The sequence below is a fragment of the Microtus oregoni genome, unplaced genomic scaffold (assembly GCF_018167655.1).
Source record: "Microtus oregoni isolate MIOR12 unplaced genomic scaffold, Mior012 000029F_ref0000214, whole genome shotgun sequence".
NCBI classification, from domain to species: Eukaryota; Metazoa; Chordata; class Mammalia; order Rodentia; family Cricetidae; genus Microtus; species Microtus oregoni.
The window spans coordinates 19,818,721-19,844,171 of NW_024543088.1; the positions used below are offsets into that span (position 1 = coordinate 19,818,721).

At 51.7% G+C, this 25,451-nt stretch overlaps 1 protein-coding gene across 1 annotated transcript; it reads right to left on the reverse strand.

Moving 5' to 3' along the window:
* Positions 1 to 86: 86 nt before the first annotated feature.
* On the reverse strand, positions 87 to 17,958 carry LOC121465009 (proline dehydrogenase 1, mitochondrial). The gene is made up of 14 exons (XM_041678168.1): positions 17,689 to 17,958; positions 13,151 to 13,359; positions 10,406 to 10,440; positions 9,595 to 9,744; positions 8,679 to 8,743; positions 8,385 to 8,501; positions 7,943 to 8,022; positions 7,255 to 7,336; positions 5,889 to 5,981; positions 5,498 to 5,644; positions 4,329 to 4,504; positions 1,642 to 1,740; positions 668 to 756; positions 87 to 581 (listed from the first exon to the last, which is right to left on the reverse strand). The coding sequence occupies exons 1-14, from the start codon at positions 17,956 to 17,958 to the stop codon at positions 394 to 396; spliced, it is 1,800 nt and encodes a 599-aa protein (XP_041534102.1). The 3' UTR covers positions 87 to 393.
* Positions 17,959 to 25,451: the final 7,493 nt, after the last annotated feature.

Below are 25,451 nucleotides of genomic sequence, written 5' to 3' on the forward strand. Positions count from 1 at the left end.
GGCAACTACAGGTAATGTTCCATCCAGGCCAGTCCCTATGCTGCTCAGAGCTGACTTCATGTTCAGGTACTAAGAAAGGTGATGGCTCTCAGTTACAGCGTGATTTATTGACTAAACAGGCTTCTGTCCCTAGCTCTGTAGCCTGCAGAGGTGATCAGTTGCCACTAGTTAGTGGAGGAGCTCTCAGGCTCTGGCTGAGTGTCTGCTCCTGGAGGTGCAGGAAGTCCCAAAGGGTAATCCCCACCTCAGTACCTCAAAGATTTGACATTAAAAGATGAACCCTATCAGGGTATGTTGGGCTAAGGAACCCAAGGCCACCCAAAGCTGTGCCTTGCCTAAGGTCCCAGAGGTAACAGGTTGAGTGGAGTAGGTGTGAGGGTGGTTGCTGAGTGACTAGGCCGGGTGATGGAAGAGGTTGCCGGTGCGCAGCCGCCTGTGGAGCTCCTGCCATAGCAGCTGCCTCTCTCGCTGAGCACCCTTCATGATGCTGCTGTTCTCCAGGGCTCGGCGGGACAGGTAGGGCAGCACCTCCATCACAGGACCATAGGGTACATACTTGTACACAGGAAATCCTGCCTGGCCTGCATACACACACAGAGCCATGAGTGTCCATGCACAACACAGTGCCTCCCGCACCCCTGCACAAGCCCAGGACAACCCAGCTCACCTAGTGGGAAGCTAATTTGATCGCACATCCCCAGCAACTGTCCGAAGCACACCTGGCCATCATCAGGATGCAGGCCCAACTCCTCCATCCTGTGAAGGGGGGCAGGCTGGTAAGGACCCAAACCAGGACATAGGCACGCTGACACATCTCTGAGCCCCTCTTTTTCCCTTCACCTACGTTCTAGCCAGTCTCTGTGGGGTGGGGCAGGGATGTGAGCTCTGCTCTAGCTACCTAGGTCTTCCTAGTACAACTTCCCTGCCCACAGGGAAGGCCTGGGCAACAGACTTGCTTTTCCCAGTCCAGTGCCTCTGCCACGCTCCTCCACCTGCAGTGCCCTGTGGCACTCTGAGCCTTGCTGCAGTGACTGATACCCAGCCCTGCTCCATTCTCCTTTGCTGGCTGCACAGCTGTTGTTTTGGTCTGAATGGAAAGTGAGATGTATATGCTACAGCTATCATGTTGAAGGCTCAAAAAAAAAAATTGAGATGACTTCATTTTTAACATGGCTGCTAGAAAATTTACAGATATAATTGTGGATTACATTGCATTTTATGTATGTATGCTTAGTTTTCATGTATGTACATCCATGTGGCCAGAGGACCATTGGACATTGTTCCTCAGTAGCCATCCACTGGTTTTTGAGAGTCTCATCATCCCAAGGCCTAACAGTTTGGCTAATCCTCCCGTGTCTGCCTCCCTAGTGCTGGAGTTGCAAGTTCTTAGCCCCACACCCAGCTCTCTTGCATAGGGTCTGTGAATCAAACTACAGTCCTCATGCTTGCATGTCAAGCACTTGGAAGTCACTTCCCTGGCTACTTCACTTGAGTGGAAGGTGAGGCTGTGCCTGCTCATTCCATGTTACCACCCCCAAACACTCAGCAGCACCTAACAGGTCCCATGCATTCTCTCAGCCCTGCGTCACCTGCCACCCACAAGCCATCAAGAAACCTCCAAGTCAGGCTGGCAGGACCTACCTGCAGAGGGTGAAGCGCACTGTGTCCTCATTGTGGGAAGCCACCATCACCTCTGCCTTAGGGCTGTGTTTCAGCTTCTCAAGAACATAGTTAAGGCACCTGGGACAAGGACAGTCCTACCTAAGCTTGGCTCCGGCCAACCACCACCTTAACCCCTCTTGGCTCTGCAGAGGAAAGTGGTTTTGCAGGACCCAGAGTCGCCCAGCAAACTGGATTCTCTGAGGCGGCCACAGTTGGAGCTGGACCAGGGCCAGAGTCTCAGAAAGGAGGGCAGCATCTGGCTTCCCTAGCTGGTGTATGTGAAACATTCCTGCCTGGAATTCAGAAGAAAAGGACATTTACCCTAGGAACTCACTGCACCAGTGCAGGAAACCCAAACAGTGACAGATTTGCAGGCCCCTCCCATGGTTAAAAAAGCAGTAAGCAGTGGGAGGGGCCTGCAAATCTGTCACTGTTTGGGTTTCCTGTACTGGTGCAGTGAGTTCCTAGGGTAAATGTCATTGCCTGCTCTTCCAAAGGTCCTGAGTTCAATTCCCAGCAACCACATGGTGGCTCACAACCATCTGTAATAAGATCTGGTGCCCTCTTCTGGCCTGCAGGCATATATGTAGACAGAATATTGTATACTTAATAAATAAATAAATAAATATTAAAAAAAAAAAGCAGTAAGCAACTCCACGAAGCTGCCTGCAAGCTGTTCAGGGAGCCCCAGGGATGCAGCTTCCATTGAGTTGGAACGGGCTTTTCACTGATGCCACTGCCTTTGAGTCACCCACCCCTAATCCTGTAAGTAACGCCAATATAAATAAATCCTTTGGTTGACCAAACTTGATTTGGATGGCATCAATCCATCGTTGGTGTCCTAGCTGGGTGAACAGACATTTGTTCACATCTCCCCAGCAGTAGTGCTCTGTGAAAAGGGAGGGCCAACAGCATCCCACCAGAGCTAGCAGGGCCTACAGCATCCCACCAGAGCTCTAGCAGGGCCTACAGCATCCCACCAGACCTAGCAGGGCCTACAGCATCCCACCAGACCTAGCAGGGCCTACAGCATCCCACCAGACCTAGCAGGGCCTACAGCATCCCACCAGACCTAGCAGGGCCTGTTTGAACCTGTGGCTTTGCTTCTGGGCAGGAGCCCTATAGCAGACTCCTGGCTCTTCAGGAAATAAAAGGAAGCGGAGGCCTCAGCGTGGGTATCCCTGAGCACCAGTCTCAGTGGTATCGCCAAGGGCACTGCCCGCCTGGACAGCACATATGCTCTTTGACCCCATACGTCAATTTCTAGGAACATGCCCCAGCTGTGTCCTGTGACTACACGTGCATACAGCAGAGGGGGATAGGATGTTCAGTGAGTCCGTTAACGATATCCAGGAGAGGCCATGGAGTCTGAACACAACACCCTTGGGTGTCCTGTCCTGGTTACTGTGTTGACATAGGGGACAGAGTGCGCAGTGTAAACATTGGCATATGGCACTGTCTAGATGTGCGGCAGACCCTTGAGATGGAACAGGAAGGTGCGGGAGCCTAAGGAGACAGCATCAGGTTTGCAATAGGCAAGCACAGCCCGGGGGGGGGGGGTGACGCTGGACTGCATGCACTTGGTAATACAGGTTATGTAGGTAAGCTGTCGGTGCTGTTTGAACCCACTGAGATGCTGGCTGTAGACGTGGGGTTGTCCCCACACTCCAGATCAAAGCATATTTTGTTCTGAAGTCCTCTAACCCCCCCCCTTTATGTAAGGCTAGCCCCTCGGTTCTGTCACCATGAGAGGGAAGAGCAATGGCTAAGGGTGTTAAAAATAGGATGTCCTTAGCAGCTAGAAGTTAAAAATCCAAAAGAAGTTGACAACGTTTATCTCTCAATAGAAAGCGTTTACAGTGGAAAAGGCGAAAAGCTGGTCCTGCAGAGAGAGCGGCTGTGTGTTTGCCCCCACTTTGCTGTACCTTTTGTTTGCTCTCTTGATTGGGCTATTCCAGCTGTCTGCTTGTCATTGTGAGCCCAGGACTTGGTGATGTTTACTCTCTGCTGCCTCTCTCCAGTTATTCTTTTACTTTTGCTTGCTCTATGCTTAGTAAACTCATCCAAAACTGAAAGCACGGCTACCATAGATCATTCTCCATAGCGCACAGAACAACTGCACACCACACAGAGTTCCAGCGATCAACAGCAGAAAGAACAGGTGTGCCACTGTCGCTGATTGCCACCTGAGCTAGAAAGCAGACGGCTGAGCCAGCCACATGGGGCAAGCCAGGCACCTGGGTGAATCTCTCTCTCTTCCCTTCTCTCATCTCAAACATCCCTGGCTGATTTCAAACTCACTTTGAGGCCAAGGATGACTTTCAACTACTGCCCTTCCTGCTTTCTCCTCCCGAGTGCTGAGGTTAAAAGTGTCTACAAATCATGCCTGATTTTTGTGGTGCTGGGGTTCAAACCCAGGGCTTCAGGCATGTTAAGCAAGCACTCTACCACATGTGCTGTGAAGTTGTCCTAAGTGTCAGCAGACGCCAACTGGGGGCATAGAGGCCAGTGTTTATCCATATTCAAGAGAGGAAAGATTTGATGCTTTGGAAGAATATGACAGTAGCAGAAATAGCACCTTTGCCCTCCAGAAACTGGTTCTGCCTGAATGTCATCAGACTCAGGGCCAAGGTTCTCTTGCAAGAAAGCACAGAAAGCCCTCTCACCTGTGGTACATGACATTGGTGGCCTCATATGTAGGGTTAATGGGGTCCTCATAGCCGATCTCCACAGCCCTGGCACGCTCTTGGGCCATGTATGCGCCACGTACCAGCTTGGCCCCAAAACACCAGCCTTCACGGTGAGCCAGTTCCATATCCATGGTCACATTGTCATAGGCCTCCTGCAAGGCCAAGCTCAAAAGTCACAGGGAGCCACTCTGGTGGCAACACTAGGACAGCCTACTTCCTCTGTATCTCAGGTTAAAGTGCCCAGGCCAGCCAGAGGATCTGCGAGACAGATGTGGATGAAGCTGAGCCTCCAACTTCCACCCCCAAAGAAAGGTGACAGAGGCCATCAATAGTCTCCTCTCTGTAACCTGAGATGGCCCTGTGGGTGTCAACCCAGATGCCTGGAGTTACTGTGTATTTCAGAGTCAGGTTGGCCAGTTAGGAGCAAACTGCCACCTGTCTGGGACTGCTCCCATACACACCATGTCTCTGGGTGCCCAGCAACTTAGCCACCTTGGGCTGAGGGGTTGGGCTTGGGGTTTTTCTGGGCTCCCAGGTCTACTTCTTTAACCCTGTCAAATCTTCTAGGAGAGTATAGTGATTTTTTTTTCAAATTCAAGAGGGCCCTGTGCTACTAATAGGATAGTCAGCTATGACTCTTCAGAGGAACCTGGCACACTCTGAAAGAGCTCCTTGCATTTTGTGTTATGACTGTGGGAAGATGATTTGCGGGGCACCACAGTGCACATGTGGAAGTCAGGGGAAACTTAGAGAAGAAACTGTCTCTCTCCGTTCACCATGGGATCTGGGGATCAAACTCAGGTTGGCAGGCTTGCAGAGCAAGTGTGTCCACGGAGTCACTCGCCAGACCACACATACACTCTTGGATCCTGGACAGGCTCCAGGCAGCCTTGTTCCTCCTTTGTACCTGGCACCAGCCCAACCTCTCCTGCAAGCCCAGCTGTGGCCACTGGGCAGGGCCTGTTTCCTACATAGTTGACCCCGGTCTAGGGTTAGTAGCCCGCCCATTCCTTTATCTGTGCTGCTCTGGCCTCTACACAAAGCAGGGCCAAACAGATACTGCATAGCTCCACAGAAAGGCATATCCCTGCAGGGTGGTGGGGCACACTGCCTTGAGAGCTTCGGCAGGAGGTGAATGACTGTACCTTGAGGTAGCACTGGAATGTGTTGAAGATGAGTGGCTGATCCACATTGAACCTGCGCTGCATCTCCAGGGTCAGGCGGCTGATGGCCGGCTGGAAGTAGCTCTGCTCAGCATCTATCATCAGCCGCACGCCTGCCTCTCTGGCTTTCTGAGTGATGCATAGGGGAGAATCTGTGGTTGACGGTTGATGATGCCCTCCCTCTGCTCAGGTGCTCTGTACCCCACAACACAGGTAGGGCTGCTCACACCTTGGCCAACACATCCATCCTCCCCCAACACAACACACACTTACACACATATACACACACAGATCTGCTCTATACACACACACACAGATCTGCTCACAAGTTAGCCAGCACATCCATCCTCCCCCAGCACACAGCTGCTCACACCTTGGCCAGCACGTCCATTCTTTGCAGCATCCTCTTCATCTGCTGCTCCTCCTCCTCAGTGAACCGTGACAGCAGGGGCTCCAGCTGGCCTGTCTGCGAGGTACAGCAGAAGTCAGACCACTGTGGGCCACAGTGCTCCACCTTGAGGCCAGTCACCTCACCCCTCAGCAATGCTGTCTTCTGCCCATCCTCCTGCCCCTTCAGGGACCAGAGAGACCACCTCCCAGCACCTTCCCTTAAACCAGTTAGATCCAATGACAACATGCCCTGAACCGAGTGCCAGCCAGCTCATGTCTACACGTGAGGAAAGCTTTCCCAAATAAGCAGCACCAGGCCCAGGCTTGTACCCCAAGAAACTTATTTCTATGCCCGGCCTTCGATCCTGAGATCAATAGGGAGCCATGAAAAGAAAGGCAAAGGAAGGGAAGCTAGACTCCAGCCAACCAGAAGGCTCCCGGGGGATAGAAAAGGCTCGAGAGGAGGGGCCGTGGTTATGGGGTACTTCCCAACTTGCAGCGTGGGACCAAAATGTGGCTTTCAAGGAGCCAGCCAGCCAGCAATGGACTGATGATGAGAACTGGCAGGCTGGACCCAGAAACCCCATACAGCACAGAGGTCTGCAGCCACGGCCGGGGATGCTCCTGCAATGCTAATGAGCCATCCTTTCACAGATCTCAGCAGCCTCCCTTCACTGAGCACAAACACCGTGTGCCAAAGTCTGTCGGTGACCTTGGAGCGGAGACTCTGTGAACACACTGCACCCTGAGGTTCCAGGACAGTGGCTCAAAGTTTGGGTTGGGCCCCCAGTCTCAGGGGCTGGGAACACCACAGAAGAAACACCTGCAGGGCGCCTTCCTCGGCTGCTACTGCTATTCCTCCTTCAGAACCCAGAGCAGGTGGGGTTCCACCTCTCTTTCCCCCTGAATACAGGCCACACGAACAACTCACTTCTAAGGCCAGGCTGCAAAATTCGATGCACTTCTGCCTGGCCTTCATCTCAGGGGACACTCACTCTGGGAACCTAGCCACCATGTTTGGGAAAAAAGCCCAGATGACAGCCAACATCACCTTCCATGCATGTGAGCAGAGCACCTCTATGACCTGCTGGCCCTGCCAACCTCTAAGTACAAGTAACCAGGAGACCCCAGATGAGCCGTGTTTGGCTCTAAAGACTTGTGGTGACCTGACACATAAGTGGACCTTCTCTCAAGACACCCATCCTCTCCTTGTGTGCAAAGGTCCACGAGGGTCCCCGTCCCACGGAGCACTGTGGACACTGGGTTTGTCTTTGTGGTGGGGTCAGAAAGAATGACACTTAGTCACAGTGAGTCCCCTGGGTGAGCAGACACATGGAATTGGGGGGTACCTGTACATTGGGGACCACCAGGTGCCTGGAGAGCTGGGTCCTGCTGTCAATGAGGCTGTTCCAGTCCAGCAAGTCCACAGTGCTAAGGGATGAGGTACATCAGCAGAGCAAGCAGCCAGAAATTCTGGGTCAACCACCTGGCTTTACCCCCAGGTACTGGGGTTGTTTGGGGATCTGACACACCAGCCCATCCCTCAAGAGGCTACTTCCAAACTCGGCCTTCACAAAACCCACCCAATGTTTGTTTTAAAAAACTAAATACTGCTCTCAATTACAAAAGAAAATTAAAACCAAAGCATAACTATTTTTGCAATGCATCAGTAGCAATCAAAACACAAAAAGTATACAGAGAATTCCATGGCCAAGTCAGGCTCAAGGAAGAGCCGAGGATACAAGGCCAGGCAGAACGCAGACCTCGCCTCAGGAGGCTGGAGAGCTAATGTGCTGGGCCGCCCGAGTACCACCTGACTTGACGGGGGCTCCTGGTGACATTAATCCCAGCCTCTGTCCCTGCTGCCTATCCCAGGGACTCCCGTCTTGCTCTACACTCCCATTCAGTAATGTCAGGAAGCAGTTCCCTTGACACTGTCATTCCCACGGTTCATCCTTTCCTGGGAGGTGACCAGAAATAGAAGTCACTGGGGCTCAGCTGAGACCACGACTATACCGGGTGGATGTAAGCTCTTACCCAGACACCCCCAGCGTCTCCGGTGTGAACCACCCCTCGATCTCAGCCCTGGACGCGATGCCCATCTTTGCGATGCTTTCCTTGGGAATTGAGAAGGCAGAGTCAGTACTGCCATCTCTCACTATCCGCAGCACCCATCCCCACCATGGGTCTGTTTGACAGCATCATGTCATTTGTGACAGCAGGACTCATTTCAGGCCCCATTTCTAGTCCCAGCTGGCTGTGGTGCCTTTTCCATCTTTGCCATTTCCCACATCCGCTATCTGCTGAGCCAACTTCCTACCCTCCCAACCATACTCTTTGTAGACAGTAGAGCCGTTCACAATTCCTACCGCAGCCCGGCTTCCCTTCCTCCTCCTCCCTACTACCTCAGCTACGCTCAGCATCTCCAAGACCCCACCTTAGACCACTGTACGGTTCCAGGGGAAGAAGGGCCGCTCACCTGGAGCACCACCACCTCCAGCTTCGTGTCCACGGCAGCACGCCCGGCCTGTCCCTGCTCTGCAGCCATTTGATGAAAGAACCGTCTCCACCTGGTCAGCACGTCTGAGAACTGCAGCTGCCAGTGCAGGTGTGAGCCCCACTGCAGCACGTGCCCAGCTCCTCCAGCCAGCCCCGGGGCCACCTCTGTAGCCCCAGAGCACAGCTACCCATCTGAGCATGCCTGAAGCCTTTCAGTGCACATGGTAGCCCAAGGGTCTCAAAGCCTCTGCAGATCGGATGTGTCACCACTTACCAGAAACTGTGGTCTCCCCAGGGCTGTGAGCTTAATGGCTGAGAAACCATCATTACTGGCACCACCTGTCAGAAGCCAAAGGAAGAGTCACGAGTGTCTCCAAGAAGATGGATGTCTGGGTCAGAGGGACCAGGTGCACCTGATCTTTAAGACCAGTCCTTCAGCCAGTTCCTACCCATAGTGATACCCAGTCCTCTGAACCCCCTTGCACATGGCTGCTCCGAGGGCCTTGCTACAGAGGTGGGAAGGGCTGGTGAAACAGCCTTTGTACTGAGAAGACACTGGGCAAAGAAGCCAGAGAGGTCTGCACATTGCTGGCGCCATCCCTGGCTCAGTTTCTTCCTAATGCCTTCAGCACTATAGGCCATTCATGTATGGGTCCAGAGCACAGAAATGGGCATGGAGTAGGGGCTGAGGCACACAACTCCAGGGAGAACAATCGGGAAACAAGCAGATGCCCCTCACCAAAATGCCAGAGTGCAATGACTACACAGGCCGCCCTGGTCCGGGAGGCAACTGCTCACGACTATCCCACCCTGAAAAGTGCAATAAAGGTATGGGACCCACTAGCACACCAGCAGGACCACTGAGACCCCATGGCTTAACTGGCCTCCCCATCCTCAATCCTCATACCATGGAGGAGTTGGCAGTCACAGGAAATGTGTCATCAGCTCCCAAAACTGGCCCTCAACCTGAGGGGTGGGGATTGCAGAACTCAGTATCAGGACACCATATGCAGGTGCAGCCCCTGGGCAGGAACATGCACAGGTGCATGGACTTGTCAGGAGGTGCCGCCAGGAGCTGTCAGGACTGCATCTCAGTCCCTCCAGGTCCGAGCATAACCGCTCACTCCAGCCCTAACATCCTCCACAAGTCCAAGGCTCTAGCTTGCAGCTACCAAAGCAGGGGACCCCACCTGAGGCCTCGATGCATTTCAGTAAGTTCTCCATGTAGTTGTCACATTTGGCTTCATTGGCATAGAAGTAAGTGCGGGCACTGATGACACCATCTCTGCGGTCTCCAAAGGCAGGGTGGACCTGATACTGCTTCTCCCTCTTATTTGTGCCTGGGAAGATAAATTCATGGCTTATTAGAGATGTCATAACTTCACCTTCAACTCCCTGCCCATCCTAGCATAAGCTGACATCCCAGAGCTATGACCCTCAAGATGGGCTCCAAATAGGCCTTGCTGAGCATCCTGAAGCTGCCCTCCTGACAGTCCTGCTTGCCCTTCCTACTTGGGTACCCCTTGCTAAATCTCATGATGCAGTAAATCAGGCCAGGAAAATAGAGACTCCATCACAAAGACTTGGACTGCGGCCTACCAAAGGCCAAGGAGACTGAGCCTTCCTGGAAGAGCTGTTGAAACTACAAAGAGCTTTGGCCAGGCAGTGGTGGCACACGCTTTAATCCCAGCACTCGGGAGGCACAGGCAGGCAGATCTCTGTGAGTTTGAGGCCAGCCTGGTCTACAAGAGCTAGTTCCAGGACTGGGTCCAAAGCAACACAGAGAAACCCTGTCTCGAAAAACAAACAAACAAATACAAAGAGCCTGCATCTCACCAGGGACTCTCAGGTCAGGCATGCAGAGCCAGGACCGTAGCTCTGGCCACAGGAGGCAGTCTCTGGCCTTGTCCCTTGCCCAAAGGCTGGCCCAGGCCTGAAGTCCAGGTGTCTCTGGGGCCAGCAGACTATGTTAGCGTGAAGAGTACCCATTCCTAAACTCACCGCTGCTGTCTCTCTCTGCTTCAGAGGTGCACGACCTGTAGGACAGAGGCAAAAGCAGAGGTCAGGTCACCAGGAGGCAGCTGAGCCTTGGACCAAACCATGAACCTGAAGGAGGGCTGGCTCAAGGAAACAGACCAACCTGGGTTAACCCAGCCCTTCCTGGGCCTGGCATGACCAGCTGGGTGAGGGAGAGTATGTCCAGGCTTCCTATAGGTCGAGCCTTCCTTACTGATGAGGTCAGGCAAGGAGAGGAGCAGTGGTGTGAGCCACCTTGTACAAAGGGCTCCTCCAACCCAGCAACAATGCTTGCTCTGGCCTGCAGCCCTAACATCTGTGTCTCCAGGACAGAGTCCCATACACCCAGCTACTCCCACCCTATGGCCCAACCCCCGCTAAGACTCTTAGGCCCATTTTCCTAATAGCCATCAAAAGTTTTCTTAGAAGATGCAAATGAGACCTTAAAATCACCTAACTGAAAATCTGCCAGGTCCCCATCATACTCAGAGACAAGTCCTCCACAGGGCACGGTGCTGAGGCACATTGCAGGGCAGAGAACTCCTCTTCCCTAGCACAGGCAGCAGTGCCTTCCAGGTTTCCCGGCAATGAAACTGAGTCATCCAGGAACCTCACTGCTCTCTGAGCAAATCTGGGCCACCAAGCAACATGCCAAGAAGCCTTGCCCTGGGCCCTCCTCTCCTATCCCAGGGCCCTTATCTGATTTGAGCCAGAAACAATGGGGGGGGGGCAGGCCATATCCTTGGGTGCCTGGAGCACCCTCAGTCCATGAGGCCACAGCTCAAAGGACAGAAGCTAGACAGCTCTGCTCCATCTACCTTACGCTGACAATATGTAACAAGAGGGTGAAATGCCATCTGGTAACAATGTCCTGAGTTTGTAATGAGGAGGCAGGCAGTCCCCAGGTGTCACCTGCCCTCAGAGGCAGAGAGCCAAGGTCCCTGGAGGATATGGGTTCCAGAAGAGCAAGCAGTCTGAGGTACAACCCGACAAAAGTCCCCTGAGGGCTGTCAGTGCAGAGGAAGGCCCGTGATTCCCTGAGCAGAAACCCTGTCAAGGAGGGAGACTCGGCTCCTTAATGACCCCTGATGGGAAGGTTGTTGGCATAGCCCACAGCCCACAGTTTAGGTGGTCTGGTCTCCAAGCTTTTAATGCCTTCTTTCATTAGCTGGGGACAGGCCTCCGGGTCTGTGCGGCCACTCACTCCCTATCAGGTGCAACCCGTGGGCCCTGTGAGTTCTTCTCCCTGCGGGAAGGTGACATGTAGAGCCTGCCGGCTCCCCATTTCACTCCGGCCACTGTCAGCGTGGCATTTCACCTGTCATCTAAGGCTGTGAGCAGAAGGCGGGCAGGCCTTTGAAGGCACAGACACAGGCAGCAGAGCTGGGCCCGTATCCCTGCCACTGTTGGCATCGGAGGGTGGACACTGTTGGGTCAGGAAACGTCTATTTCTGATGTCCTGGAGCCCAAGCAGAGATCCTGTGGGACAAGCAGCTGGGACAAGCTGAGCAACCAATGATTCTGCAAACAAGCAGGGTGCGCACACCGGCCACTCAGTCTCACAGCAAGGCCGCCTTGGGTGAGAGCACTTAGTGCTCATGCTATCTAGGCTGAGGCCACGGAATCCATTTGGTTATTCAACAGCAGTCTCAGTAAAGGCCCACAGCCAAATCCCCAGGCATCAGTGAGGTTCACAGGGGATGCTGGGGCTGGGTCACCCCGCCTTCAGAATGGCCAATCACAAGGCAGGGGCTGAGGCCAGGCTCGGACATTCTGTTCTCTGGGCCAGCAGCCTCACATGACTGCCTTTACCCAACTCCTCCCGTTAGCCACCTGGGGAGGAGTAGGGTAAAGTCAAAGGCCTGACAGGGCCTGTCCTGAGCTTCACATGTGTGGAGCAGCTGCAGCCAGAGGCTTGGGACCCAAAATCCAAACAAGGGCCTCTTAAGGAGTCACAGGCAGCAGCGCTTTGCAGAGAAAGGCCGGTTTTGCACAGGCCTCCAGTGAGCCAGCCGCCACCCCAGGGGGCAGAATAAGGCCACTCTGTCCTGCTGCCAAGAGGACAGTCTGAGCTGTGCTTTCTACTCACAGCAAGTCGGTGCCAGCAGGAGACTCCAGGCTGCCCATCACACCACACTGCTGCCTGCTGCCTTTCTCCTGACCATGAGTGCCTGCCTAGACCCAGTCTGCAAAGGTCTACACCCTGCAGGCACAGCCATCTGTAGATTAACAAACTATCTGAGGACTAGTTGGAACTTGCAGTCAGGAATCCTTGGAAAGAGCCTGTAGCAGACCAGGAAGCCAGGGCACCACAAATGTCTCTGTGAGTGGCTAAGTCCCAGGCTTAGAGGCTACACGCTTATACCACTCTACCCTTGCAAACTGCAAAGGCAATCTGAATTTTATATCATTTTGTATCACAAAATATAGTTCTTGTTCTGATATTTTTCAGTCACTCAAAATGTGAAACTACATCCTACACTCAGTACTAAGTGATGAGTCAGACATGACCGAGAGCCGCTCTGCAGATCTAGCTCTCAACCCTCCTCTGATAGAGGCCCACAAAAGCACAGTACTCTCGCCTCAGGAAGCAAGAACTCTAAGCACAGCTGGCAATCAGGTCAAAGGCCGTCCCCGTCTTGGCCACCACCTAGCTGAGGCCGAAACCCAGAGTCTGGTGCACTGCAGGGCTACTCCCGTGCCTTGCCACACTGGAAAGGCAGGCCTTACTCCATCTCCGTGCGCTCTGCCTCCTCAGGGCTCAGATCTTCCTCTATTCCATAGTCCAGGATGGAGCCGACGCCGAAGGCTTTGTTGTGCTGGATCAGAGGCCTGATAGACTCCTGGTCCTCGCCAGCCACAAAATGGCCATAGAAGGTCATCTTCATTAGTTTGTCGAACATCCTCTGCCCCAGAAGCTTCCTGGTGACATGGAGCAACTGGAAGGCAAAGGGAAGCAGCTGTCCAGCCGTCTGACTCCATCCCTGAGAGACCCCTCCCCACTTCACCCCAGTGCCACACCGTGCTGTGCGTGTTTTATAGAAACCACTTGGAAAAGGCTGCTTCCTGATCCAGGGCGGCATGGGAGAACCAAGGTGTTCCTTCTCAAGCTGCTGGCTCTATGAAGCTCTGAGCACATTGCTTCCCTTAGGACTCTTCCCCAAGGGGGCTGGCTCATGCATCACCCCAGGGCACAGAGGATTGCCTGATCACCCCTTTGTGGGGAAAGGGGGTTCCAGCCAGTCTCTCCAGGGACAACAATCGACATTTCTGTGACATTTAGTGGTCATGGGGGCGGCACAGAAATAACTCTCTGGAATGATCTCTCACAGTGATTTGCCCTCTTGTTCTAACCCGGCAGAACAGGGCTTGATGTGAGGCCCTCCAATAGCTGCTGAGCAGTGGCCACACACAAAATTCAAACGGCTGGAGAGAGGTCTGTCTGCCAGACACCAAGAAACGGGAGTCTGCTCCACAGTCTCATCCAGGGATGACTGGATATGCTGGCGGATGCGCCCCGAGGAAGATGGCTAAATGCAACCAGCCACTTTTTCTGTCGTATATCACTCCATCTCACATTACTGTAAGCATTCCTTAAACACATAGGGAGAAAGAGAAGGAAGCGGACTTCGTGAGAGACACCCAAGGGAAAGGAGCAGCAGGTCGCTCCTGGCATAATTAAGGCAGACTGACAGCCAGTATTGTGGACAGGGATGAGGAGCCTTTGGAGGAACGAGGGTGCTCAGCAAGGCAAGAAGGTGAAAGGGCAAGCAAGGGGATGAGCTAAGGCAGTAAGAAGTGGTGACAAGCAGACCCCAGGTGCCTAGCAGCAAACACACACACACACACACACACACACACACACACACACACACCTGTAGAAGAGCCTGTGTCTACTCCTGCCCACCCACCTCAGCTCTAAGGAAGGAAAAGCCTGAGGTTCCTCAAGCCCCATGGACAATGAGCCCTTTCCTATGCGGGCAGTCACTAGTAGTCTAAGCATTCACAAGTCAAACACTACCCCATCGGGGCCCTGTCACTGCATGTGGGCTCCTGAGACGCTGCTAGACAACACGCAGCCTCCATGCAGGACCTGGGATTTCTGCATTTTGTTCTTTCATCAAGAGAGTTATAATCTCTAATTAAATCTATATAAATATATAGATCCTGAGATGCTTTCCATGGGAGGGGTAGATGAAGGAATGGCCACCTAAGGCAGTCGTAGGTGACCAGTCCCACCCTGGTCACTGAGAATGGTGAACACACACAGACAGGGTTGGCGCCATTAAAGCCAAGCCACCATTTCAAATCCGTCTCAATGTCACTTATGTCCTGGGATGTCACCACCTGAGCTCAGGGCAGCACTAGTACTATCCAGGTGAGTAGAACCTTTGAAAGTTTACAAATTTGTACCAGTGATAGAGACAGTAAAGCAAGCCAGGCGTGGTAACACACTTCTGTAACGCAGCACTTGAGGCTGAACTACAGAGGATCAGGAGTTCAAGGCCAGCCTCGGCTATAAAACAAGACCTCATCTCGCAAGGAAAAACGACTGGAGAGGTGGCTGGTTATAAAGTGCTTGCCTTGAATTTGATCCCAGCCCAAGGGAGGCAGAGACAGCCAATTTCCCAGAGCTCACTGGTCAGCCACCCTATTCTAAAAACCTGTCTTAACCAGGGCAGGCAGACATGATGGCAAACTCCTTCAGTCCCAAAATGCAGGAGGCAGAGAGAGGCAGAGCTCTGGTCCATGTTGTGAGTTTCAAGACAGTCAGGGCTGCATACTGAGGAGCTGGCTCAAACACACGTTTTAAAAGTAGGGCAGGGAAGCCTGGCCTAGTAATACATACCTTTAATCCCAGCACTTGGGAGGCAGAGATGGGTGGGTCTGTGTGTTCGAGGCCAGCCTGGTCTACAGAACAAGTTCCAGGCAGCTAGGGCTACACGAAGAAACCATATCTCAAAAAAAAAAAAAAAAAAAAAAAAGAACCAGACAAAAAATAAAGTAGCAGGGGAAAGGCCAGTAAGATGGTTCATTGGGTAAAGGCATTTGCTGCCAAGCCTGATGACCTGATGGTAAAAGGAGAGAATCAACTCCCAAAAATTGTTCCCTGGCTTTCGCATATGTACTATGGTACATGAGTGCTCACATACCTACACACACATAATGAATAAATATTAAAGCAAATTTAAGAAATGGACAGCACTGAGGAAGCACACCCAAGTGTACCCTTGGGCTGCCATACATGCATTCTTGCTCACACACAAAGACGTCTCAAACAATGTCCAGGAAATGATGACAGTAAAACCAATTCTCTGCTTTGGCCCCAGAGAATCACTATAATTTGCACCCAATCTCTTCATCTTGGGCTCACAATCAAAAAGAGATAGCCTACCTGGTGTGGTGGCACATGCCTTTAATCCCAGCATTCGGAAGGCAGTGGCAAGCTGATCTCAGAGTTCAAAGCCAGCCTGGTCTAGACAGTGAGTTCCAAGACAGCCAGGGCTACACAGATGTCAAATAGGCTTGATGTAAAATAGGCTGTTTCATGGTCCCCAACAGGGCTCCAATCCTAGGCAGCAGTCCCAATCTCAGCTCCTCAGAACAAGTCTGGTTGCCCACTGCCCCATCTAGAGTGTCAAAGCCGCAAGGCCTGGGTCGATTGTTCTTAGTCCAGCCCATTAGACTAGAATCTGGGAAACAGAGCTCGGGGCCTGGCTCCGAACCATTTTCTTCAACACCAGGCCCTGGGGCCACAAGCAGTGATAGCACAGATCTCAGAGGCAGGCTCCCAGGGCACAGCCTGGACAGGTGGAGCCAGGGTGGGGGTGGGACTTGCTGCTTCCTCCAGGAACCCATACCACACCCCAAGGCTTCAGCACTACCCAGAGCAGGCACCAGAGAGCCAGAGGAGGTGACTGGCCCTCCCCCTGGTCACCCACAGTACCCCGATTGACACCCAGGACTCACCCTCCTTAGAACCAACCCTCAGGCCCCCAGGGGACACTGCCTCTCAGCTGGGCAGCTCATAGAGACTCGGGGGTGAAGCAGAAACTGCTGCTCATCCTGTCCCCAAAGCAAACGCAGTCACCTACGATACCCGAGGGGATGGGCCAATCCCTGCTCTGCAGGTAGTTAACCACTCTTTTCAAGTCATTGCTGCCCAGCTTGCCGCATCCTCCCTCCTAGCTGAAGTGCTGGCACCACTGGCAGATCCCATCCAGCTGCCCTTGGCCCTTGCTTTCCCCTGCTAGGGCTCCTTTTCCTATGTACCCCTCTTCTCCACTGGGCGTTATTCGGTGCATTATGACCCTGCCTACCACAAACATACCTGGCCTCCCACACTCAGATGAGAGTCTTTCTTTTACTCCTAGGCTCCAATGCTTACAATCAAGTTCTTCCAGGGGCTTCCGGCAGCACTTCAATTCTGTCTCAACATGGTTGTGAGGTATGACTCACCTCCTACCCTGCTGTGGCCTCAGCTAAGTTGTAAGTGTGGCTCCAGCTCCTCCAGACTCACTACCCTCTTTGAGATATCTTCCAGATCTGTATCCTTTCAAACATCAAAGGCCACCTTGAGATAACTTATCACTAACCCTTCAAGACTGGCTCCGCTTTCCCCCAAAGGAAAGCTTTCCTCAAAGCTACCATGTTGCAGTTTAAAGTTGCCTGTTTTCTAGTCTCCGAGAACCTCCAGCTTCTACACTACACTCCAGTTGGTGCCCGCAGCCGGCAGACCAAAGCTGTCTGGAACACAGGTAGAGATGAGGTACCCTCCTGCCTGTAATCAGAGCACTTGGGAGGTGCAGGCAGAAGGATCAGAAGTTTTTGAATCCAGGCTCTTCAACTGTATTTATAATAAATTTAAACACGAAAGAGAAAAAGTTGGGAGTTTGACCTATATCCCAAAACTGTTCAGAGTACCTGTGTTTGGAGTGGCTGGTCACACTTGTGGAATTCTGGGGTCCTAGCCTAGATAAGCCCTTTAAGCATGACAAACTTGGAGCTGCATGGAGGATACCAGATTTATCACGGGTGACGGCTGAATTCCTACACACAGTACAATCTTAAACACTATCAGCCTTTCTTTCTAATTGGTAGTGACTACAAGTAGGAAACTTCACGAGGTGAAACGGCCCCCTTTCTTGCCTGCCCAGCTTCAGGCCACGCTTGAGTGGTTCTGCCTGACACTTTCAAACTCTGAAACCCGCTGGCCGCGCCGATGTCCCCCCGCCGCTGCTGTCCGCCTGTCCACCCCACCCGCGCACCTTCTCGTGGTGCGCTAGCAGCACCGGCGACGCACACAGGCGCAGCACTAGCAGGTTGCGCACCAGTTCCCAGCTCCGCCGACTGCGGTACGCCTCCTGCGTGTTGTCGAAGTCCACGACTGGCACAGGCCGCCGCACAGCTTCGGCCGCGCCCCATGCCCGCACAACCCCTGGGTTCGCAGCGGGCTGCTCACGGGCCTGCGTCTCGGTTGAGAGACTGGCGACACGAGGTATCACTGAGCGCAGAAGGAACACGCGCCTTAGAGCCATGGCGGAGCCAATACGCGCGCCCAGGAGGCTTAAGTACCTTCGGCCAGCCATGCCCCAAGGTCACGCCCTAATCACGCCCCATCCCCGGGAGCCCCACCCACCATCCCGTGGCTCTGCTCCCATTTTAAGAAACCTTGTCCTGCTCCGCAAGCTGATCCATCTCCTCCTCCTCCGGAGGCCTTCCCTGGCGCGCTGGTTGGTTTGGCTTGATTCCCGTGACAGACCACGCCTCCCAAGCCCGCAGACTCTACTTCCACTGAGCCCACCCTCAGCTCTGCCCCTCCAAAGACCCGCCCCTTGGGAACCGTGATGTTTAGCCCTGACATTTTCTTGTCCCTAGGCTGACCAGGTGGGTCCAGAGTCCACTGGTCAGTGCCATGACACCCTGGCACATTCGTATCCTCCGTTCCCCAGCAGCGGGGACTCACAGCTGAGGCCAGCCTGCGAAAATTCTGTCCCAGAAAGTGGTCCTCTTCCCATCGCTCCACCCTGCCTAAAGTGCTGTTTTAAAAGCTGCCTTCTCTGTGGGTTAGTGGTGGCGCACGCCTTTAATCCTATCACTCAGGTGGCAGAGACAGGCGGATCTCTGTGAGTTTGAGGCTCAGCCTGGTCTACAGAGTGAGTAAGTTTCAGGACAGGCTCCAAAATTACTGTGAAACCCTATCTCAACAAAACAAAACAAAAAAGCTGCCCCTTTCTGTTTCTTTTTTGTCCTTTAGACCCACCTCTGACAAGGGACAAACAAGGGACCCCAGGCTCCCCTGTGAAGCCTTGGAGCTCTAGTGGTTCCTCCCTCCTTTACCTCTCCACATCCGGTACCGCCAGCAGCAGATGTCACCTAGGAAACCTGACTGCCTCCACCTTGGTGCACACTTCACTGTCACTCACCCCATGTTTCACTTCTGACATCCCATCCTCCCACCGAGATCTAGTACGGTTGTGGGTAGCAATATGACCCCCAATGTCCCCTACGGGCTTGGCCCTGCCTTTTCTATAGGCATAGAAGTTTCGGAGCCTCGGACTCTCTTGTCTGTCTTAACTGTGGATATTTAGAGCTGCATGATTCTTCATGGTGGGGACTGTCCTGTGCTTTGGAGAATGTTTATCGTCATCTTTGGACGCAGATGGCAAACACACACACACACACACACACACACACACACACACACTTGAAATAACCTAAAACATCTCTGATATTGCCAGATGCCCCCAGAAAGCACAATTCCCACTTGTCTTAGCTGAAGATGACTTCCTAAGGCAGGACTCAAGTTTTTCCTGCTTTAACCTAATGGAGAGAATGCCAGAGGCATCAAAGTTCAGAGGCAGGAAGTCAGGAGGACCCTACAGCAGCTCAGAAACTTGACCATAGGAAGCAGGCGACCCTTGGAACGGTCACCATGACCACCTACCCATCCTCCTTTAGACCTAACCCACACTCACCTCACTCCTCCACCGCTGCTGAGCTTCTGGGCAGTCTGTCGCATGAGTCTGCAGGACATCCACCGCTCCTGCTATGCTCACTGCATAGTCCCCTTTCTTCTTCCTGAGACACTGGAGACCCTGCCATCATCCACAGCAGCCAAGGCCCTCTTCTCTCCTTCACTACTCCCTGCCACATTCCAGCTGATACTTTATGTGGCTTTGTTAACAGAAGGAAGGACAGAGTGACATAGAATATCTTTCGTATCATAGGTTCTAGGTGTCTGGCTCATCCTCCAGCCCCTACCCTCGTCTCTGTGTCATCCTGGACCCTTTGATGCCATGTGTCCAGTGGTTTGGCTACATTCCAAGCTCCTGCGCCTGGTAACCAGCATTGGACCCCCAAGTTCCTGAGCCCCAGCTTTGCCCAGATCACATTAGGCAGGAGAGATGCAGGTGCATCTCTTAAGAGATATGTGCCCAGAAAAAGAAACCACACTGTGAACGTGCCCATTTGTTGTTGGTCTTACTGGTATACCAGGAGCCCTACTGCAATGTTCTTTTATGAGCGTGAAGGAGAGGGGTCCCTAGCCCTCCATCTATGCCACCCTTCACTGCACCATGATGGGGAGACTTGTGGAGTTCCTCATTATCTCCACTTATGACAAAATGAGACCAAGCCATGTGTTACAAGCAAGATGGCCAGGGCTCCTTCATTGGAACCCCAGCTACAGCTGGCTGATCAAGCCCAAGACACCTACCACTGACCAGAGGGGACCATTCTGAAATGGTCCCCTGAACTGAATTTCTGGGGTGGACTAAAGTTTGGTAACTCTCCAGTAATCATGGACAGTTTCTAAAGCCAGGTCTGTTGCTGTTGTTATTGTTATTAAAATTTACTGGCTGGGTGGTGGTGGTGCACACCTTTAACCCCAGTATTTGGGAGGCAGAAGTAGGTGGATCTCTGGGAGTTCAAGGATAGCCTGGTCTACAAACAATTTCCAGGGCAGGAAGGACTGTTACACAGAGAAACCCTGTCTTGGAAGAAAAAAAAAAGAGACAAACAAACAAAAACATCTCACTGAGTAGGCAGAGATGACCTTGGTCCTCTTGCCTCCTCCCACCTAGGATTAGCTGTGAGTCACCACCCTTGGCTTCCGTGGTGTTGAAGGTCAAACCCAGGGCTTTGTGTGTGCTAGGCTAGCACTCTGCCAACTAAGCCACATTTCCACCCTTCAAATTGTGTTTGTGTGTGTGCATGTGTGCACATATTTCTGCTTCATGCTCGGCCTTGTTCCAAGGATGAAATATATTAAGGAAAAATTAGCAACCTTCTTGGACACGTACAGACTTGTTCTTCTCTTTAGTCCCTGAACGAAGCATCTAAGCAGCTCCCCGCATGGCGCTTTCATGGTGTTAGGTGTGACAAATGTGATGGCTTGAGAGAGAGTGGTCCCCTAGGTGTGTATGCATATGCCTGGTCCACAGTGGTCCCCTAGGTGTGTATGCATATGCCTGGACCACAATGGTCCCCTAGGTGTGTATGCATATGCCTGGTCCACAGTGGAGTCTGAGAGGGAATGGAAGGCTTAGGATGTGGCCTTGTCACTGGGTGTTTCACTGGGGTTTGAAAAACCCATGCCAATCTTAATCCTTCTCTCTCTCTCTCTCTCTCTCTCTCTCTCTCTCTCTCTCTGTCTCTCTGTCTCTCTCTCTCTCTATGTCTCTCTGTCTCTCTCTCTCTCTCATGCATGTACGCGTGTGTATACACACACACTCTTTTTCTCCCATTGTGGTGATATTTTGTTTGTGCTTTAACAAATAAAGCTTGCCTGAAGATCAGAGTGCAGAGCTAGCCACACTAGTTAGTCATAGAAGCCAGGCAGTGGTGGCACACACCTTATATCCCAGCACTTGGGAGGTGGAGACAGGAAGTGATATGGCTGGGCAGAGAAAGGAATATAAGGCAGGAGAAGACAGGAGCTCAGGATTCAGCCTGAAGTTTCATAGAGAGGCATTCAGTCTGAGGATTCACAGAGACAGCCCACTTTGGTATGAGAATTTCATAGAGGTAAAAACTAGTGGCTAGCCGGGCGGTGGTGGCACACGTCTTTAATCCTAGCACCTGGGAGGCAGAAGCAGGTGACTCTCTGTGAGTTCGAGGCCAGCCTGGTCTACAAGAGCTAGTTCCAGGACAAGCCCCAAAGCTACAGATAAACCCTGTCTCGAAAAAAACTATATATATATATATATATATATATATATATATATATATATACATATTGTTTTGCCTGCATATGTATCTGGTGTCCACAAAGGCCAGAAGAGGGTGTCAGCTCCCTGAAACTTGAGTTATAAGTAGTTGGGAGTCCCTGTGTGGGTGCTGAGGACTGACCCTGGGTTCTCTGGATGATCAGCCATGCTCTTAACTGGCGGACCATCTCTAGCCACATGAAAAGGAAGCTGGGGGTGAGCTGAAGTACATGGGAGGATGTACTCGGGTTACAAGCAAACACTGTCATTTTATGAAGGAACTTGACAAGCCTTGGAGGTTCTTACCTGCAGACACAAAGTAACAAGTGTGCTTTGGAACACCAGAATCTAATGGACCATTCAGTGTCCAGGGCACCTTGAAGGAACTACTCAACTTTAGTCACTGTTGATTTCTACCTTTCTGAGGACAATTGCTGTCCCCTGCTTTCAGCCCAGAGCAAGCAGCTATGGGGGCGCTGGGTCTTGTTCCTGTTTCATAACGGTACATTCACGATAGGCAAAAGGTGAGAACAACCCAGCTGTCCACTGACAAATGACTGGGAAAATCAAATGCAATCCATCCATTCAATAGAACATTGTTGGGTCATGGAGAGGAGTTAAATGGATTTTATTGTCCCACTGAGATACGGGCATCACTATGACACCTTCAGCATAGCACACTGAGAGCCCATCCGTTCTAGACACATATCAGTCACATCTCACTGTTCCAGGCCTGCTGGCACACACCTATGATCCCAGAACTTGAGAGACTGAGGCAGGAGGATCTCAAGTTTGTGAACCTGGCTACATAGCAAATGTATTTAAAACAAAAGTTAGATTTTTTTTTTTTGAGACAGGGTCTTACTATGCAGCCCTGGCTGGCCGAGAACTTGCTATATAAACCAGGCTGACTTCAAACTCAAGATCCACCTCCGTCTCCTTCTCAAGTGCTGGGATTAAAGCCATATATTCCACGACACCTGGCAAAAATTAAACTTACTGAAAGAAGCCAGATTCAGAAGACCATATGCTGTATGATTCCATGTATATGAAATCTCCAGAACAGGCCAATTCATAGGGACAGCGACCACAGAATCAAAGTCAAAAAATAGATGGGAAACTGTATGGAAATCATGGCATGGGTAGGAAGGGGACTGACGATCATGAGCTAGAGTTTCCTTTAGGTATGAAAATATTCTGGGACTAGACAGTAGTGACATTCCCGCAGCCGTGTAACACAGTCATCTCGAAGCGGTCTCGGGAGATCGGTGCCAGACCCTCATGGATTCCAGGATGGAGGGAAGCTCAAATCCTATATAGGAACTGTCATAGAATTTGCATATAACCTATATGTATTCTCCCAGATACTTAAGTTGCCTCTAGATGAATTACCGTACCTCATCCACGTAAATGCTGTGTGAGTCCCTGGTACACGATGTCATTTAGGGAACAATGACAAGGAAAGCCTTGATTGGAGGCTTGTTTACAGTTATTTCAGAAGCTTAGTCCATTATGAAAATGGTGGGAAGCAGACAGGCATGGTGCTGGAGCAGTAGCAGAGAGAGAGAGAGAGAGAGAGAGAGAGAGAGAGAGAGAGAGAGAGAGAGACTGTGCCTGGTGTGTGTTTTTGAACCTCGAAGTCCACCTCCAGGAGTATGCCTCCTAATCCTTCTCAAACAGTTCCATTAACTGTGGATCAAGCATTCAAATATATAAACCATGGGAGCCCCTCTCATCCAAAGCACAGCATTCCATTCCCTAGCTCCCCTAAGCTTGAAGCTGTTTCATCACGGAAAATGCATCCGATCCAACTTCAAAATCCCCATAGTCTTTAAAACTGTTTAAAAGTCCCTGGTCTCTTCCGAAACTCACGGCAAACTCTTAACTGTAACCACCTAAGAAAGCCAAATCAAAAAGCAGACTGCATACTTCCAGCATGTAATGGCACAATATACATGACCATTCCTAAAGGGAGAAAGGGGGCGTGTGGGGAAACCGTGGACTAAATGAAACCAGAAACCAGCAGGGCAAGCTCAATTCTGCATCTCTGTGTCTTCAGCATTATTCAGATCGCCAACTTCTTTCTAGCTTTGTTTATTACGGCACGCTTCTCTCTTGGGCCGGTTCCACTCCCTGCTAGCAGCTTTCCTTGGCAGGTGTCCCACAGCTCTGGCACCTCCAACCACTTGGGGTCTCCGGTGCAATCAAGGCTTCACCCTCACAGCTTTGCATAGTGGCCTCTCTAGCCTCCACGCAGGGACTCCCCTGTTACGTTTCTGGCCTCGGTGGCTCTCCGTAACCTTAGAGGAAGATTTCACAACACTTTTACTCCCGTATCCTTCTCAACTCTAAATCCAGAGCCACATGACGGAAGCTGCCAAGTTCTGCCTGCTGGGGCTGGAGCCTGGCCCCTCCTTGAATTACAGTTGCATAAGCCTTCCTTTGTCGATATTTTCCCTTTCCGTGTAAGCTTCCCTTTTATTCCTTTTCACAGGTAGCTTGACAGCTTCTCTGGTGTGTGTGTAGGTCTCACCCCAAGGGTACCACTCTTGTGTTAGTCAGGGTTTTCTAGGGAAACAGGTAAGATTAAGATAGATAGATAGATAGATAGATAGATAGATAGATAGATAGATAGATAGATATAGATGCAGATATAGATGTCCTCTAACAAGGCCACACTTATTCTAACAAAGTCACACCCCCTAATCCTTCCCAAACCTTTCCACTGTGGACCATGCCTTCAAGCGTGAGTGTGTAGGGGCTGTTCTCATTCAAACCACCACAGAGCTCCATCCGAGTTATATTTCTGCCTTGTATCCCTTGTATTCCTACATTGCTGAGATATTTGTCTACCGGCTCCCTATGCTCGTCCTGATGTGTGAACTTCTGCTTCTTGCTCTCTACCCCCCTCTCCTGGTAGATGCCTCTGTCTGCAGGTAGGGGCATCCATTCACATTTGTTTAATTTGGGGCTTATCTTTTCTTGATATCAGACCACACCAAACTTGGGCCTGTATTTGCTACCCCTGCATGTAAATCCTACATTATGCATTATCCCCTTACCCATCCAGGAACCCTGCTCCAAATCCATTTAGCTGTGTTATTTGGTTCGTTTTTTCAGTAGTAAAATATGATTGGGTTGGGACGGTCTGTGCCTGTGTGAATGTGGTCATATGTCACCATGGTAGTCACTCTGCCTGCCAGACCTTCAGGAAAGTCTCTTAACTTCCAGTTCTTTCCCTTGTAGAATTGTATACACCATCGACTGCTGTGCGCTACATTCCCAGCCTTTCCACACAGGCTCTATGGTTGCTTCCCCATTTGTAGAGGGAAACTGAGGTTCAGAGAGACCTCATGGCTTATTAGATTAGAGGCAAAGATCCCTATCATGAGAGTCTCTTGCTTTTTCCCAGCGTCTGGGATATGCTAGGTCCATGGGCCTCCTCGGGGTAGCCAGCTCCTTTCCAGAGGTACGCAGGCCCAGGAGGCAGGACTATGAAAGCAGCTGGGCTGACCAGAATGGAAGGGTGGGAATGAGAGTGAAGTGGAAGCTGGACAAATGTGTCTCTCTGTGAGTGTGAAGGAGGAGGCCTTGAGGTACAAGATGCCTTCATTGGCAGGAGCAGCCCTGAATAGCACTGTACTGACTCTCCTTCTCCCAGAATTCTCCTAGTCTGGTCTCTCCACCTATACTTCCTGTCTGGCTACTGGCCAATCAGCATTTTATTAACCAATATGAGGGACAAATCTTTACAGTGTACAAGAGCATTCTCCCACAGCACCCTGGAACTGTGATGTTTGCAGGGATCTCACCGAGAGAGT